The sequence below is a fragment of the Amblyraja radiata genome, chromosome 38 (assembly GCF_010909765.2).
Source record: "Amblyraja radiata isolate CabotCenter1 chromosome 38, sAmbRad1.1.pri, whole genome shotgun sequence".
Taxonomy (NCBI): Eukaryota; Metazoa; Chordata; class Chondrichthyes; order Rajiformes; family Rajidae; genus Amblyraja; species Amblyraja radiata.
Genome location: NC_045993.1, coordinates 11,939,766 through 11,957,934, shown reverse-complemented (window position 1 = coordinate 11,957,934; position 18,169 = coordinate 11,939,766). Strand labels below are relative to the sequence as shown.

At 49.9% G+C, this 18,169-nt stretch overlaps 1 protein-coding gene across 1 annotated transcript; it reads right to left on the bottom strand.

Annotated features, from left to right (window-relative positions):
- Positions 1-3,401: 3,401 nt before the first annotated feature.
- mb (myoglobin) lies at positions 3,402-10,063 on the bottom strand. Its single transcript, XM_033013213.1, has 3 exons — positions 9,909-10,063; positions 5,453-5,672; positions 3,402-4,475 (listed from the first exon to the last, which is right to left on the bottom strand). The coding sequence occupies exons 1-3, from the start codon at positions 9,989-9,991 to the stop codon at positions 4,329-4,331; spliced, it is 450 nt and encodes a 149-aa protein (XP_032869104.1). The 5' UTR covers positions 9,992-10,063; the 3' UTR covers positions 3,402-4,328.
- Between the last annotated feature and the right edge of the window lie 8,106 nt (positions 10,064-18,169).

Here is an 18,169-nt window from a genome sequence, read left to right as displayed (position 1 = left end):
CGTAAAACAGTCTTTTGGTCAGTGAGAAAATAGAAAACTTCATATACTTGGTGCACTGCAAACCCTGGTCCAGCGATTCTCTTTAAACTAATCACTAAGACTAGTCCATCACTGCTGTGTTAAAAAGACTTAAAAGGAGTTTTACCTGCTTGTTTCCAACCGGACTAAAATTGGTTCTGCAGAATTTCCTACAATAAAAATACTTTATTGTCTCGTGACAAGTCAGTGAAATTCTTTGCATAAATAAGTCGCATAAGGCCGCGGGTCATCAAAGAGGTAGATAGTAGTTCAGCACTGCTCTCTGGTTGTGGTAGGATGATTCAGTTGCCTGCTAACAGCTGGGAAGAAACTGTCCCTGAATCTGGAGGTGTGCGTTTTCACACTTCTGTGCCTTTTGCCTGATGGGAGAGGGGAGAAGAGGGAGTGACCGGGGTGCGACTCATCCTTGATTATGCTGCTGGCCTTGCCGAGGCAGCGTGAGGTATAAATGGAGTCAATAGAAGGGAGGTTGGTTTGTTCGATGGTCTGGGCTGTGTCCACAATTTGCTGCAATTTCTTGTGGTCCTGGATGGAGCTAAATGGAGGGATATGGATCAATGCAGACAGAGGAGATCAGTTGAACTTGGTATCATGTGTTTAAGAAGGAACTGCAGATGCTGGAAAATCAAAGGTACACAAAAATGCTGGAGAAACTCAGCGGGTGCAGCAGCATATATGGAGCGAAGGAAATAAGCAACGTTTCGGAAACCCTTCTTCAGACTGATGGTATCATGTTCGGCATAGACATTGTGGGCTGAAGGGCCTGTTCCTGTGCTGTACTGTTCTATGTTCTGTAACAACAGTAGAGTTTAGTTTAGAGACACAGCGCGGATAAAGGCCCTTCGGCCCACCGAGTCTGCGCCGACCATCAATCCCCGCACACTTACACTATCCTGCACGCACTAGTGACAATATACATTTTTACCAAGCCATTTACCTACAAACCTATATGTCTTTGGAATGTGGGAGGAAACCGGAGCACCCGGAGAAAATCCACGCAGGTCACGGGGAGAACGTACAAACTTCATACAGACAGAACCAGTGTCTCTGGCGCTGTAAAGCAGCAACTCTACTGCTGCGCCACCGTGCCGCCCTTGATGAAATTAGTTCGGCTAAGGTAAAGTATTTTAAGGTTATGACGAGATAACATACATTGTAAGTGCAGCAAAATCCAGACTTTATTTCTAGGTGTTCTCATGTACAGGTCAAGCAAAGGATTTGTTCCCAAGCTGTGCCATTCCTACTTCCCAGGCCAAGTTAACCGGCTGCACTTCCACTGAATCTGAGTGGTGAGTAGCAATTCATCAAAGTGATTCCAGCAAACTTAACATCATTATTGGTTCATCTTCACATATCCTGCAAATAATAGTTCCTCATTTTGACTGTGGTAGCAGATGGTAACCTCAACCAATGTTCAGACCCCCCCCCCCCCTCTGACCAACTCAAACATCCTTCACTTTAGGCTTTAGGATTTGATTTAAAACTGATTCTGCCCGTGTAAAATGCGAGAAAAACCTTGATCCTGATTGGCAAAAATATAAAAGAATTAAATTACATCTTCTGTAATTCGTATTAATAAAGCAATCACAAAAGAAAATGTTCGGGCCTGTGTGGTACTAGAGAGGGTCTACACGCTGTCCACGGGCACCGTGGGGATTTCTGGGACCACGGGGGGTGGAAGGCATCCTCAATAAGGATGGGGATATAGTTGTATGGTAGTTTATTCAGTATTTAAGAATATTTGCTCTGCTTTGTTCATATCTTTGTACCGTACAGATCATTTTTGTTAATTAAATACAATTGGTTTTGGTAAAAAATAAAGAGTTGTATACCAAGCATAACTTTGCCACATTCCATCGTCAGGTTCTCAGTCTTCTTCTTGCGAATGAAACATAAATAAACCAAGGGAATAGTTAGATCCCAAGCCAGGTGTTGAGCAGCAAGGTTGTTGTCTCTGTTGGCGTCAATATCTGCCAGGCCCTGACACAGCTCCATTTGGTGGGTGGTAGAGCGGGCACCCAGAGATGACATGGTTGGCTGTCTGTTGTTCTGCTCCACATTCACAGGCTGGGCCCCATCTCCACACGCTGGCATTGAAACGCCCAACTCCAGTGCCAAGTCTGTTGAGCTTCACCCGTGCGGGTGGCAGCGCCTAGCGGCAGCGGCTCGACTGCAATCGTCTGTCTTTTTTAATTTTTGTCCCATTAGATGTATGTTTTTGGTTCTAATTGTTATTATTTTTTAGCTGTGTATATGTAGGGGAGGATGGAGGAATCTCTTCCCCTGTACCGGGACCCGACTTTTTCCCTGTTGGGTCTCTGATGTCGTTGGGCCTAACATCGTGGAGCCGGCGGCCTCCAACCAGAACCAACCTGAAGGCTTCAGTCGCGGAGCTTGCAGTGCTGGCCGGGACTTCAGAACGGGGAGAGCTGTGGTCCGTGCGGCTGCAACCCAGCTTCGGAGGCTCCGGCCGCAGGCCCAGTGGACAGGAACATCGGGAGCTCGCAGGTCCCTGGTGGGAGACCGCTTTTCTGAGCTCCCGCAAGAGCAACGTCTCCGGCCGGAATCGCGGGGTTTAAATGACTTGGAGCGTGGCCTAACATCGCCCGGTGCGGCTTAAACGGCTGCGGGACTTACCAGCTTCCAACTTCCACAGTTTCCAACGATGTGGAACGATCTAGTTTATGGAATTATTGGGTGATGGATATGGTGATGAAGAATGAATGAATGAATAAGTTTATTGGCCAAGTATTCACATACAATGTGATGGTGACAAGTCAGGCCAAAAGTGGGGATTCTGGTCAATCCCAAGTGGGTCCATAATTAATATTTTGAGTGTGACCCTCATGTGTGCAACTAGTGTAGTGTCGTTCACTCCCCTCTCTCGCTCTCTCTTCCTCACTCCCACGTCAATAAGGTCAGTGTGCATCTTGATTGGCCTGGCTAACGGCTCAAGAGACCAACGCAGGAGAAGCAGATAGTCGTGGGAGAGTTAGACAGGTGCATGGATAGGACAGGTGTGGTGGGATATGGGCCAAACGCAGGCAGATGGGACTAATGTCGCTGGGACACTGTTGGCCGGTGTGGGCAAGTTGGGCCGAAGGGCCTGTTTCCACGCTGTATGACTACGACACGACGATATGAAAAGATACGATAGAACTTTATTTATCCCAGGAGGGAAATTGATCTGCCGACAGTCATAAAAACACCAAACACATGAAACATGAAATAACCTATGGCCTGTGGAGTGCAGGGAGAGGGGAGGTGACACCGGGACCTGATACGAAGTGTTTGCTGGAATGAAAAACAATTCGGTCAGCAAGCTGAGAGGTGCTGAGAGAATGAGAGAGCGCACTAAAATATATCAGTGGAAACATTTTAAGCAAATTCAAGTTTACAGTGGTCAACAGATGTTAGTGAACAGGACCTTTGCTCCAATTTGTACCTGTTGACCAATGTTAACACAATAGGTTTAAGGTTCAAGGTGAAGGAGAAGAGATTTCATGAGAATCTGAGGGGTAACTTTTTCACACTCATAGTGGTGTGTGTATGGGACGAGCTGCCACAGGAGGTAGTTGAGGCAGGGACTATCCCAACATTTAGAAAACCATGAGACAGGAACATGGATAAGACAGGTTGGGAGGGATATGGACCAAACACGGGCTGGTGTAGGGGACTAGGGTAGCTGGGACATGTTGGCCGGTGTGGGCAAGTTGGGCCGAAGGGCCTGTTTCCACGCCGTATCTCTCTTTGACCCTAATGGATATCTTAAATACCAGGGCAATTGTAGCCGCATGTTCGTTTGCCAGTGAGAAGTGAGATCTTCAGTTTTGTGAGGGAGAGAAGGTGATTACATTGGACTGTACTGTCAATCTTACTCCATCTAGATAACCTACTGAGAGCTTCATTTGTCAGCATCAACTTTGGACGTGGAGAGCTGGTCCAGAGTTGGGTCCACGGTACACTGGGTTGAAACTGCTCTGTGAACCTTGGCTGGTTGGTTTTCAAAGCGGCAATGATAGGACAAGGCAACTTCAACTACATGGTCATGTGAAAGGAGTTTGATGGACTATTTGCATCTTCCCACATTGGTTACATTATAGAAACATTACATTGCAAGCTAAGAAAGTACAGTATCTACAGTCGGTAGAGCCCGCCATTAAATTAAGGCTGAATAATCACTTCTAAAAGCTGTCATCATCATCATAGTTTTCAAAATGGTTTTGGCGCTGTTAGGAGCTTGATTCAGGAGAGGCACTGTGCAGGCGGTTCCCATTGTCAAGTGGCCGTTAAGGCTGGAAATTGGCAGCCTTGTACTCTGCCTCAAGGTCGGTGCACACGGTGCGGAGGACGTTGGTGAAGGCTTGCTGGACCGGTCCGGTCATATCACTCGGGTACTTATCGACGAGGAGGGCCACAATGACTTTGCTGGCCAGCTGGAGAGACATGACAAGGGGACAAGAGTGAGGTGAGAGCGGCATTAATTACATGGAACGGTGCACTGAATCACTTTTGTATGTGAGTGTACGTGTGCGTGCAAGTGTGTGAGTGTACGTGCGTGCGTGTGTGAGTGCATGTGAGTGCGTGCATGCAAGTGCATGTGTGTGTGAGTGCGTGCATGTGTGTGAGTGCGTGTGTGAGAATGCATGCGAGTGCGTGCATGTGTGTGAGTGCGTGTGAGAGTGCATGCGAGTGCGTGCATGCGTGTGAGTGCATGTGTATGTGTGTCTGTACGTGTGCATATGCGTGCGTGGGAGTGTGCGGTATGTATGTGCTCGTACATGTGTGTGTGTGGGAGTGTAGACGTGCGTGCATGTATATGTATGTGCGTGCGTGTGCGGTCGTATGTGTTGCGTGCATGTGCGGTCGTGTGTGCATGTGTGTGGCTGTCTGCATGTATGTGTGCGTTTGTGCGCGTGTGACCGACATCTCAAGTCCTGATAATTATTTCTTATTATTTCCAAAAATAAACCTTATACACAATTTAAAAATATACCATATAAAACAAAACAAAAAACTGTACACAAATTCGTCACACATTCTAGTGGAAACAAGGAAGTGCAGATACTGGTTTCCCCCCAAAAAAGGACATAGCGTGCCGGAGTAACTCAGCGTGTCAGGCAACTTCTCTGGAGGACATCGTTAGGTGCTGTTTCGAGGTAGTCTGATAAAATGCTGGAGTAATTTAGGAGAGCATCTCTGGAGAGAAGGAACACTTCCTTATCTCTGTGTCTCCCTCTCCCCCGACTCTCAGTCTGAACAAGACCCTCAACCCATTCCTTCTCTCCAGAGATGCTGCCTGTCCCGCTGAGTTACTCCAGCATTTTGTGTCTTATCTTCGGTTTAAACCAGCATCTGCAGTTCCTTCCTGCACATCAAAGGTCATCGGCCAGTTATATGATGTTGTACTTACAGTGAAGTTCTCAGGTGGGACCTTGTGCTGGTGGATGTGAGTGGTTGCGAGAGCCTTCACGTTGCTGCCATGGTTGCCCTTCGTTTTCACAATATCTCCCAGAGCCCTCAGCACGGTGTTGCCCTGGACTTTCAGATCCTCATCTTTCTCCAGCTGAGACAGGGACATGCTCTTAAACTTGGAGAAGTAGGCTTTTGTATCTGGGTGATCCTTGAATAACCTGTATTAGAAAGAGTGGTGGAATGAACTGAATTGATAGCTTTTTTTTGGCACACGTGAGGTCGCAGTGAAAATTATTTGCTTGTAAACCTTGCCAAGGTATGCAAACCGTCCCTACATATAGGGCGCTTACAAAGCCACAAAGTTTAGTTTTATTGCAACATGTACAGTGAAAACCTTTTGTTGCATGCTAACCAGTCAGCAGAAAGACAATACATGATTGCAATCGAGCCATTTACAGTGTACAGACACATGGTAAGGGGATAACACTGAGTGCTGGACACAGCCAGCACAGTCCGGTCAAGGATAGTCCGAGGGTCACCAAAGAGGTAGTGGTAGGATGATCACAACTCTGGTTGTGGTAGGATGATTCAGTTGCCCAATAACAGCTGGGAAGAAACAGTCCCTGAATCTGGAGGTGTAAACAGGCCATTCGGCCCACCGAATCCATGCCGACCATCGATCACCCGTGCACACTCGTTCAATGCTATCCACTCCTTACACACCAGGGGCGATTTAAGGAGTGGATAGCATTGAACGAGGGTTAATTAACCTGCAAATCTGCACGTCTTTGGGATGTGGGAGGAAACCGGAGCACCCTGAGGAAACGCATGTGGTCACAGAGAGAAAGTACAACAGGGGGGGGTGGGACAAAAGGACTTGTCCTTGCACATAAATCACCGAAAGTTGACAAAATGTGTTCGAACGAAGGAACTGCAGATGCTGGTTTACACCGAAGATATCCATGATAAGGGAATAACGTTTCGTGCAAGGTAAAGCCAGTAACATCCGATCACAGATAGTCCGAGGGCCACCAATGAGGTAGATAGTAGTTCAGCATTTCTCTGGTTGAGGTAGGATGATTCAGTTGCCTGATAACAGCTGGGAAGAAACTGTCCCTGAATCTGGAGGTGTGCGTTTTCATATTTCTGTACCTTTTGCCCGATGGGAGAGGGGAGAAGAGGGAGTGTCCAGGGTGCGACTTGTCCTTGCCGGCCTTGCCGAGGCAGTGTGAGGTGTAGATGGAGTCAGTGGAAGGGAGGTTGGTTTGAGTGATGAGAGTAAAACTGACAGCGCGCACTTGGAAGGCAGACAATACATTGCCTTCATTGCCAGAGCATTTGGGTGCAAAAGCAGAGAACCCCTCTTCTCACGCTTAACCTTCCTTCTATTGACTCCATCTACACCTCACGCTGCCTCGGGCAAGGCCAGCAGCACAATCGAGGACGAGTCGCACTCCCATCCCCTCTCACACCTCCAGATTCAGGGACAGTTTCTTCCCAGCTGTTATCAGAATTCTTGCTCCCGTTACATAGGACCCTGGTGACCGGATCGATTTTGGTGTTGGTTTATTTTTGTTACGTGGACCGAGACACCGTGAAAATCTCCCTAAACAAGTATCCGAACTGTATCTGAACAAGGCGTGCAGAACTGGCCTCCCCGCGTATGCGTGGGACAGAGGGAACGCGGGAAGGTTTGGTAGTTTGATCGTGTAGGGAGGAACTGCAGATGCTGGTTTAAACCGAAACATAGAAATATAGAAAATAGGTGCAGGAGGAGGCCAATCGGCCCTTCGAGCCAGCACCGCCATTCATTGTGATCATGGCTGATCGTCCCCTATCAATAACCCGTGCCTGCCTTCTCCCCATATCCCTTGACTCCACTAGCCCCTAGAGCTCTATCTAACTCTCTCTTAAATCCATCCAGTGACTTGGCCTCCACTGCCCTCTGTGGCAGGGAATTCCACAAATTCACAACTCTCTGGGTGAAAACGTTTTTTCTCACCTCAGTCTTAAATGACCTCCCCTTTATTCTAAGACTGTGGCCCCTGGTTCTGGGCTCGCCCCACATTGGGAATTTTTTTCCTGCATCTAGCTTGTCCAGTCCTTTTATAATTTTATATGTTTCTATAAGATCCCATCCCCCTCATCCTTCTAAACTCCAGTGAATACAAGCCTAGTCTTTTCAATCTTTCCTCATAAGACAGTCCCGCCATCCCAGGGATCAATCTCGTGAGCCTACGCTGCATTGCCTCAATCAGACACAAAGTGCTGGAGTAACTCAGCGGGTCAGGCAGCATCTCTGGGGAAGAGGAATGGGTGCCGTTTTGAATCGAGACCCTTCTTCAGACTGAGAGTCAGGGGAGAGGGAACCGCGAGATATGAAAAGGTACAAAGAATAAATGAGTGGAGGGAATGCAACAAAAAAAAGGTCAAAGCCAGCAACGATAATCAAGGAACGGTGGAGCCCACAATGGTCCATTGTGGTGGATGCAAACAGTGAAACTCAGCAGGACAACAGTCTCCTTTCCCCCGACTCTCATTCTGAAGAAGGGTCTCGACACGAAATATCACCTACTCCTTCTCTCCATAGATGCTGCCCGACCCGCTGAGTTACTCCAGCTTTTTGTGTCTATCAACAGCTCAGTTCAGTTTAGTTTATTGTCAAGTGTAAGCGAGGTACAGTGAAAAGCTGTCATTTGCTGGCTTTCTCTTGCACTAAACGTGATTCCATTATCATGTATCTGTACACTGTGGACGGCTCGATTGTAATCATGTATTGTCTTTCTGCTGACTGGTTAGCATGCAACAAAAGCTTTTCACTGAATGAATGGACTAAACTAAACTGGATTGAATTGGGCGCAGCGGTAGAGTCGATGCCTCACAGCGCCATTCAGAGACACGGGTTCGATCCTGACCACAGGCGCTGTCTTTACGGAGTTTGCACCTTCTCCCCGTGACCTGCGTGGGTTTTCTCCGAGATCTTCGGTTTCCTCCCACACTCCAAAGACGTGCAGGTTTGTAGGTAAATTGGCTTGGTGTAAGTGTACATTTAGTTAGATAGAGCTCTAGCGCTAGTGGAGTCGAGGAAATTCTTAAGGGGTAGTTATATGGATGGGAAAGGAATGGAGGGTTATGGTCTGAGCGCAGGTAGATGGGACTAGGGGAGATTATGTGTTCGGCACGGACTAGAAGGGTCGAGATGGCCTGTTTCCGTGCTGTAATTGTTATATGGTTATATGGTTATATGGTTGGACAGGCTAGATGCAGGAAGATTGTTGCCGATGTTGGGGATGTCCAGAACAAGGGGTCACAGTTTAAGGATAAAGGGGAAGTCTTTTAGCACCGAGATGAGAAAAAACATTTTTCACACAGAGAGTGGTGAATCTCTGGAATACTCTGCCATAGAAGGTAGTTGAGGCCAGTTCATCGGCTATATTTAAGAGGGAGTTAGATGTGGCCCTTGTGGCTAAAGGTATCAGGAGGTATGGAGAGAAGGCAGGTACAGGATACTGAGTTGGATGATCAGCCATGATCATAATGAATGGCGGTGCAGGCTCGAAGGGCCGAATGGCCTACTCCTGCGCCTATTTTCTATGTTTCTATGTTTCTATTTGGGGAGAAGGCAGGCACGGGTTATTGATTGGGGACGATCAACCATGATCACAATGAATGGCGGTGCTGGCTCGAAGGGCCGAATGGCCTCCTCCTGTACCTATTTTCTATGTTTCTATGTTAAATTGTCCCCGGTGCGTGTAGGGTAGTGTTACTGTGCGAGGATCGCGGACTTGGTGGGCAGAAGTGCCTTCCCCAATTTCAAGAGAGAGATATGGGGAAAAGGCAGGAACAGGGGTACTGATTTTAGATGTGTAAGAAAGAACTGCAGATGCTGGTTTAAATGGAAGGTAGACACAACATGCTGGAGTAACTCAGCGAGTGAGGCAGCATATCTGGAGAGAAGGAATGGGCGACGTTTCGGGTCGAGACCCAGGATCAGCCAGCCATGATCCATGTTCAAGAAAGAACTGCAGATGCTGGAAAATCGAAGGTGGGCCAAATTGCTGGAGAAACTCAGCGGGTGCGGCAGCATCTATGGAGCGAAGGAAATAGGCAACGTTTCGGGCCGAATTACTTGCTGGAAAATCGAAGGTAGACAAAAGTGCTGAAGAAACTCAGCGGGTGCAGCAGCATCTATGGAGCGAAGGAAATAGGCAACGTTTCGTCCCGAAACGTTGCCTATTTCCTTCGCTCCATAGATGCTGCCTCACCCACTGAGTTTCTCCAGCAATTTTGCCTACCAGCCATGATCCATATTGAATGGCAGTGCGGGCTCGAAGGGCCGAATGACCTACTCCTGCACATATCTGTCTATGTTTCTGCGCTGAATCTTCTAAAGTAAGACTAAACTGTCCCAGGCTGAGATAACCAACCCCTGCATCATTTCAGCAGCACCTTACCTGAGCATGAAGGCCTGGCCCAGACTGGGCAGGTCACCCTCCACGGCACCCCACACCTGGTTGACCGTCTCCCAGTCGCCCATTGTCCAGACTCTGACTTAAAAACTGTGGCAGAGGAGGAGGTGTGCGGTGAGAGTGTAGTAGCTGCAAGTCACAGGCAGCTCAGCCCTTTTATACCTCCTCCCGTCCTCCCTCCCCCTGCCTCGCCCTCTCCCCCCCTGGTCCCTGCCTCCCTACCGCCCCCCACTGGCGATTGTTAAGTACGTGTCAGCACAGGTAGATCATAACCATATAACAATTACAGCACGGAAACAGGCCATCTCGACCCTTCTAGTCCGTGCCGAACACATATTCTCCCCTAGTCCCATATACCTGCGCTCAGACCATAACCCTCCATTCCTTTCCCGTCCATATAACTATCCAATTTATTTTTAAATGATAAAAACGAACCTGCCTCCACCACCTTCACTGGAAGCTCATTCCACACAGCCACCACTCTCTGAGTAAAGAAGTTCCCCCTCATGTTACCCCTAAACTTCTGTCCCTTAATTCACAAGTCATGTCCCCTTGTTTGAATCTTCCCTACTCTCAGTGGGAAAAGCTTATCCACGTCAACTCTGTCTAGCCCTCTCATCATTTTAAAGACCTCTATCAAGTCCCCCCTTAACCTTCTGCGCTCCAAAGAATAAAGCCCTAACTTGTTCAACCTTTCTCTGTAACTTAGTTGCTGAAACCCAGGCAACATTCTAGTAAATCTCCTCTGTACTCTCTCTATTTTGTTGACATCCTTCCTATAATTAGGCGACCAAAATTGTACCCCATACTCCAGAATTGGCCTCACCAATGCCTTGTACAATTTTAACATTACATCCCAACTTCTATACTGGTAGATCCTTATCCATGCATAACATAGAAACATACAAGGCGGACACAACATGCTGGAGTGACTCAGCGTGTGAGGCAGCATCTATGGAGAGAAATCATTTATTCTTTGGAGCGCAGAAGGTTAAGGGGGGACGATATGAGGTCTTTAAAATGATGAGAGGGATGGACAGAGTTGACGTGGATAAGCTTTTCCCATTGAGAGTAAGGAAGACTGAGTCTGAATAGGTCAGTCTGAGTCAGACAGGTCAGCCTGAAGAAGGGTTTCGGCCCGAAACGTTGCCTATTTCCTTCGCTCCATAGATGCTGCTGCACCCGCTGAGTTTCTCCAGCACTTTTGTCTACCATCTAAAATCAGTACCCCGTTTCAGCTTTTCCCCCACATTCCTTGATTCCCTTGCCCCCAAGAGATAACAATTGTAGGCTTCCAGCCAACCTGCCCAAACCGAGTCCCTATCAGCCTCGGCAGCCCTGATTTCACCCACACACTAGTATCACTCTGTGACTGCGTGTATGTGTGACCTTCACGGGAGCCGGGTCTCACTGTCCAAAGGGCTTGTGCAAGAATTTAATGAAAGTGAAGATTCTCTGAACCATGGGCAGGAGATGTAGCCTCGCCAAAGGGGGGGGGGGGGGTTCTCAGTGACTACTCTCTGTGTGAATTGTTTGCGTATGGTAGGGTTTTAATTTTATTTGGCTTCCCCGCTTCTTTGAAGTTGGGACTACTGTTGAACGAAAGGTCATGTGCTTGACTCGAGTGTGGAAAGAGTCGGTACACTGAGCCTGCCTCTCTGGAGTGTCTCAGTGTGTGGGTGACCTGAAGAGGCTATAAATGCACACTAGCTGCAAGCAGAGACAATGCTTTCACGATAGAGACAGAGGCACACACTATTTTGGGAAAACACAAGGGACTAGATTCATCATCCGCTGCCCAGCGGCGTCTGACAGCCCCCCCCCCCCCCCCCCCCCCCCCCCCCCCCACCCCACGCTTGGGTTCCGTTTAGTGATGCCGCAGGCCCTTCGGCCCACCGAGTCCATTCCGACCACCGGTCACCCGTTCACACTAGTTCCAGTTTACCCCAATTTCGCATCCGCTCCCCTACACAACACAGAAGCAAATGAACCTGCACTCCCCGCAGGTCTTTGGGCTGTATTGGGGGGGGGGGGGCATCCGGAGGAAACCCCACGCGGTCCCGGGGAGAACGTGCAAACTCCACGCAAACAGCAACTCTCCCTTTACCGCGCCACCCGTTACAGCCACACAACCACGGCGAAGATGAGGCGCCATTGTCGTGCAGGAAAAGAGGCAGTAACTCTGTGCACAGCAAGATCCCATCAGGGAAAGGTGAGCAGATAGGCTGCTTGTTGGTGAGGTTGGTAGGCACGGTGGCGCAGCGGTAGAGTTGCCGCCTCACAGCGCCAGAGACCCGGGTTCGATCCTGACCACGGGTGCTGTCTGTGCCGAGTTCGTCCGTTCATCCCGTGACCCGCGTGGGTTTTCTCCGGGAGCTCCGGTTTCCTCCCACACTCCAAAGACGTGCGGTAATTGGCTTCGGGTAAAACTGTCCCTCGTGTGTGTAGGATAGTGTTAGTGTGCGGGGATCGCTGGTCGGTGCGGACTCGGTGGGCCGAAGGGCCTGTTTCCTCGCTGTATCTCTAAACTAAACTAAACTCAGTCTGAAGAAGGGTGTCGACCCAAAACCTCACCTATTCCTTTGCTCCATAGATGCTGCCTGTCCCGCTGAGTTTCTCCAGAATTGATGAGGCTGTTATTCTAGGAGCCAGCCTTCAATGACCAGTGGTGGCAGGCCCTACTCTTTGCTCCTTCTCCACGCAAAGATAGACACAAAATGCTGGAGTAACTCAGTGGGACAGGCAGCATTGAATTGAATTGAATTGAATTGAATACCTTTATTGTCATTCAGACCTTACGGTCTGAACGAAATTTCGTGCCTGCAGTCATACATACAATCATACAATAATAAACAACAGTAAACACAAATTAACACCACCACAGTGTATCCTCCAAGCACCTCCTCACTGTGGTGGAGGCAAACATCTTAGGGTTACTGTCTCTTCCCTCCTCTTCTCCCTCTGCGCTGAGGCGATTCCCCACCGGGCGATGGCACAACAGTCCCGCGGCTCACCGAACCCCGCAAACGGGCCGGTTCAAACACCGCGGCCCGGGGGTGGTCGAAGCTGCCGCCCTCCAGTCCAGCACACGCAGCCGCTGGCCCGCGGCTGAACCCCGGACTCAGGTCACCGCCTCAGAACGCCGTCCCAGCCACCGGAGCACCGTTCCAGTCCCGAGCCGGATCGCCCTCACGTGAGTACCGTTCTCCCTCGGGCTGGGCCACTCCGACGGGAGTGCCGTTCTCCCTCGGGCTGGGCCACTCCGACGGGAGTGCCGTTCCACCCTCGGGCTGGGCCACTCCGACGGGAGTGCCGTTCTCCCTCGGGCTGGGCCACTCCGACGGGAGTGCCGTTCCACCCTCGGGCTGGGCCACTCCGACGGGAGTGCCGCTCCTCCCTCGGGCTGGGCGACTCCGACGGGAGTGCCGCTCCTCTCTCGGGCTGGGCGACTCCGACGGGAGTGCCGCTCCTCTCTCGGGCTGGGCGACTCCGACGGGAGTGCCGCTCCTCCCTCGGGCTGGGCCACTCCGACGGGAGTGCCGTTCCTCCCTCGGGCTGGGCCACTCCGACGGGCCACAGCCCCTCACGGGAAAGTCTCTCAGCCCCTCGCCAGGCCGCTCTCACGAGAGCGCAGTTCCAGCCCCGGGCTGGGCCACCCTCACGGGAGCTCAGGGCGAGTCCTGTCAGCTGCCTCCAGAGTCCCGAGGTCGCCAGCTCCGCCATTAGGCCTCAGTGTAGACGGAGGCAGAGAAGGGGGATACGACAAAAAGGTCGTATTCCCCCGAAGGGAGAGACAGCAAGCCCCGTTTCACCCCCCACCCCCACATAAACACGACCTAAAAACCAAAAACGTAACTAGACAAAACGAAAAAAATACAACACAAAAAAGTAAAAGACAAACGGACTGCAGGCGAGCCGCAGCCGTTCCCGGCGCCGCCACTTCCGGATACAGCATCTCTGGAGACAAGGAACGGGTGACATTTCGGGTGTGTCTGAAGAGTCTGAAGAAGGCTCTCGACCCGAAACATCACCTCTATAATCCTCTATAATCTTTGAAAGAAACATAGAAAATAGTTGCGGGAGTAGGCCATTCGGCCCTTCGAGCCTGCACCGCCATTCAATATGATCATGGCTGATCAACCAACTCAGTATCCTGTACCTGCCTTCTCTCCATACCCCCTGATCCCTTTAGCCACAAGGGCCACATCTAACTATTTCTTAAATATAGCCAATGAACTGGCCTCAACTACCATCTGTGGCAGAGAATTCCACAGATTCACCACTCTCTGTGTGAAAAATGTTTTTCTCATCTCGGTCCTAAAAGATTTCCCCCTTATCCTTAAACTGTGACCCCTTGGTCTGGACTTCCCCAACATCGGGAACAATCTTCCTGCATCTAGCCTGTCCAACCCCTTAAGAATTTTGTAAGTTTCTATAAGATCCCCCCTCAATCTTCTAAATTCTAGCGAGTACAAACCAAGTTAACTAACACTATCCTACACGCACTAGGGACAATTTTACATTATACATGTTTACCAAGCCAATTGACCTAAAGATCTGTAGGTATTTTGAGTGTGGGAGGAAACCGAAGATGCGAGTCATGGGGAGAATGTACAAACTCCGTACAGACAGCGCCCGTGGTCAGGATCGAACCCGGGTCTCCGGAGCTGCAAGGCAGCAATTCTACCATCGCGTCTTTCATCGAGTCTTCCAGCGACAAGCCCTCTTGGAATGCAAGCCTGGGAATAGTCTTCGATGAGAGAGAGAGTGAGTCCTCTACCACCTAGCTGGTTTGGCATAAACCTCAACCAGATGTACTCCACCCCGCTCTGGACCACTTGGGAAATGGAGAGTCCACCAGGGGCTTGGAGGACAATCTGAAACGCACGTCAGTCGTGTCAGAGGGCGATGGGAGCAAGACTCCATATGGACAGGAAGGATCTGCAAGGAAGGATCCTCTCTCTCTCTCCCTCTCCCTTCCTCTCCATCCCCTCCCTCTTCCCAGTTCTCCCACCAGTCTTACTGTCTCCAACTACATTTTATCTCTGTACCGCCCACTCCCCTGAAAATGTAGAATGGATCATTGTTAGCTGAGGGGATGGTGACAATGAGGTGTACAATCAATAAACCTGCCTGGCCTCGAGAGGATTTTTCAAGGAGGAATCATGACTGATTCATAACCTTCCATATCTCTCAGAATCAGAATCAGAATCACACTTAATTCGCCAAGTATGTTTTGCAACATACGAGGAATTATCTCTGAGTCTCCCTCTACCCTTAGACTCTCAGTCTGAAGAAGGGTCTCGACCCGAAACGTCACCCATTCCTTCTCTCCAGAGATGCTGGGCGTCTTTTATGCGCGCTTTAAGGCGTTTAACACCATGCCTGGGAGGAAGTCCACCCCTCCCCTCGAGGTTTACAAGGTTAATTCCCGGGATGGCGGGACTGTCATATGTTGAGAGAATGGAGCAGCTGAGCTTGTACACTCTGGAGTTTAGAAGGATGAGAGGCAGGGTCGCATTGAAACGTATAAGATTGTTAAGGGCTTGGACACACTAGAGGCAGGAAACATGTTCCCGATGTTGGGGGAGTCCAGAACCAGGGGCCACAGTTTTAGAATAAGGAGTAAGCCATTTAGAACGGAGACGAGGAAACACTTTTTCTCACAGAGAGTGGTGAGTCTGTGGAATTCTCTGCCTCAGAGGGCGGTGGAGGCAAGTTCTCTGGATGCTTTCAAGAGAGAGCTAGATAGGGCTCTTAAAAATAGCAGAGTCAGGGGATATGGGGAGAAGGCAGGAACGGGGTACTGATTGGGGATGATCAGCCATGATCACATTGAAGGCTCGAAGGGCCAAATGGCCTACTCCTGCACCTATTGTCTATTGTCTACACAGGGTCAGCAAGGAGTTCCCTTCTCACCCATGCACCAGCGAGGCATCGCGCTCCCTTGACCATCCACTCCGGCCAATCTTCCTCACATGCCACAACAAAATTCCCAGCGTCTTCAGATAGTGAGGAGGGCGGAGGATCGGTCAGGCCAGTTTAGATTAGTTTGGACCGAAGCTAGACACAAAAAAACTGGAGTAACTCAGCGGGTCAGAACCGGGGTCTCTGGTGCAGTGAGGCAGTAGCACTACCCGCTGCACCACCGCGCCGCCTCTGTGGAAGTTTACCACCCGACAGCGGGAGCGGTCCCCAGTGGAGGTCTCTCTTTCAGGGAGTCCTCCCCCTTTACATCGGGGACTTGGGGTGGAGAATGTTGCACAGAGCCGTGTTGTGTAATAAATATTTAAGTCGATGCACGGACTCGCCAGCCGCCTGTAACGTCTGCGGCGAGGAAGAGACCGTGTTCCACGTGTATACGGAGTGTTAGAGGTTGCAGCCCCTGGACGAGTATCTCGCTAGAATTTAGAAGATTGAGGGGAGATCTTATAGAAACTTACAAAATTCTTAAGGGGTTGGACAGGCTAGATGCAGGAAGATTGTTCCCGATGTTGGGGAAGTCCAGAACAAGGGTCACAGTTTAAGGATAAGGGGGAAATCATTTAGGACCGAGATGAGGAAAACATTTTTCACACAGAGCATGATGAATCTCTGGAATTCTCTGCCACAGAAGGTAGTTGAGGCCAGTTCATTGGCTATATTTAAGAGGGAGTTAGATGTGGCCCTTGTGGCTAAACGGATCAGGGGGTATGGAGAGAAGGCAGGTACAGGATACTGAGTTGGATGATCAGCCATGATCATATTGAATGGCGGTGCAGGTTCGAAGGGCCGAATGGCCTACTCCTGCACCTATTTTCTATATTTCTATGAAGGGGCGGCTCCTCAAGTTTTGGTTGCATTTTAGTCCCAGGATTCCGGTATTTGGACACAAGGCAGGGTGTGGTGAGGGCTGATCGGGAGAGGGGGATCTCCCTGTCGGTCGGCTCCTGGGCCTGGCCAAGATGTCCAGGCAGCGGTGGTCGATGGTCACACCACGTCAGCTGCCTGCCCTTCTTCCTGGGCCTACGCCCATGCTCGCGTGTCCCTGGAGAGGGGACACGAGGTGTACACGGGGACTCTGGAGGCCTTCCGTGGAAGCTGGTCGCCGCGGGTGGTGTCGAGTGCATTGTATTATAATGATGGCCTGATGCTATGTGACATTTGAACATCTTTGTACCTTCTGCTGGTACACTGTAACATGCAATTGCTGAATAAAATTCTTGGAAGGAATACAAAATGGCGGTACACAAAAATGCTGGAGAAACTCAGCGGGTGCGGCAGCATCTATGGAGCGAAGGAAATAGGCAACGTTTCGGGCCGAAACCCTTCTTCAGCCCGAAGCCTATTTCCTTCGCTCCATAGATGCTGCTGCACCCGCTGAGTTTCTCCAGCATTTTTGTGAACCTTGGATTTTCCAGCATCTGCAGTTCCTTCTTAAATACAAAATGGCGGTGATTGACAATGTGCCCGCTCCCCCTGCTGGCCGATGAGCAGGAGAACATGACCCTTGTACACAGGCCACGCACACACTGACTGCATGGAATTCACCCTCTCCACCTCGTGATGTGATCACTTGGACATATCAGTAAGCTATTTACGCAGTCATGAGCTAATAAAGGATGGTTTATTAGCCACCTGCTCCCAAGGGCCCACACTGACATTGCTGGCTGCTGTGAGCCAGTTATTTTTTTTTAGTTTAGAGATACAGCGCGGAAACAGGCCCTTCGGCCCATCGAGTCCACGCCGACCTGCGATCCCCCGCACATTAACACACCAGGGTCAATTTTCATTTATGCCGAGCCAGTTAACCTGCAAACCTGTACGTCTTGGGACAATAGACAATGGACAATAGGTGTAGGAGTAGGCCATTCGGCCCTTCGAGCCAGCACCGCCGTTCAATGTGATCATGGCTGATCATCCCCACCCCATTCCTGCCTTCTCCCCATATCCCCTGACTCTGCTATTTTTAAGAGCCCTATCTAGCTCTCTCTTGAAAGCATCCAGAGAACTGGCCTCCACCGCCCTCTGAGGCAGAGAATTCCACAGATTCACCACTATCTGTGAGAAAAAGTGTTTCCTCGTCTCCGTTCTAAATGGCTTACCCCTTATTCTTAAACTGTGGCCCCTGGTTCTGGACTCCCCCAACATCGGGAACATTCTGGACTCCCCCAACATCGGGAACATGTTTCCTGCCTCTAGCGTGTCCAAGCCCTTAATAATCTTATATTATATTCCCTCTCATCCTTCTAAACTCCAGAGTATAC

What these genes read in the sequence shown, in the direction of transcription:
- mb (XM_033013213.1), bottom strand. Translation starts at nt 9,991, where the DNA reads ATGGGCGACTGGGAGACGGTCAACCAGGTGTGGGGTGCCGTGGAGGGT. An exon ending in GGCCAGGCCTTCATGCTCAG is followed by an intron (nt 5,673 to 9,908) that starts GTAAGGTGCTGC and finishes TTTCTAATACAG; the next exon opens with GTTATTCAAGGATCACCCAG. An exon ending in TCCCACCTGAGAACTTCACT is followed by an intron (nt 4,476 to 5,452) that starts GTAAGTACAACA and finishes ATGTCTCTCCAG; the next exon opens with CTGGCCAGCAAAGTCATTGT.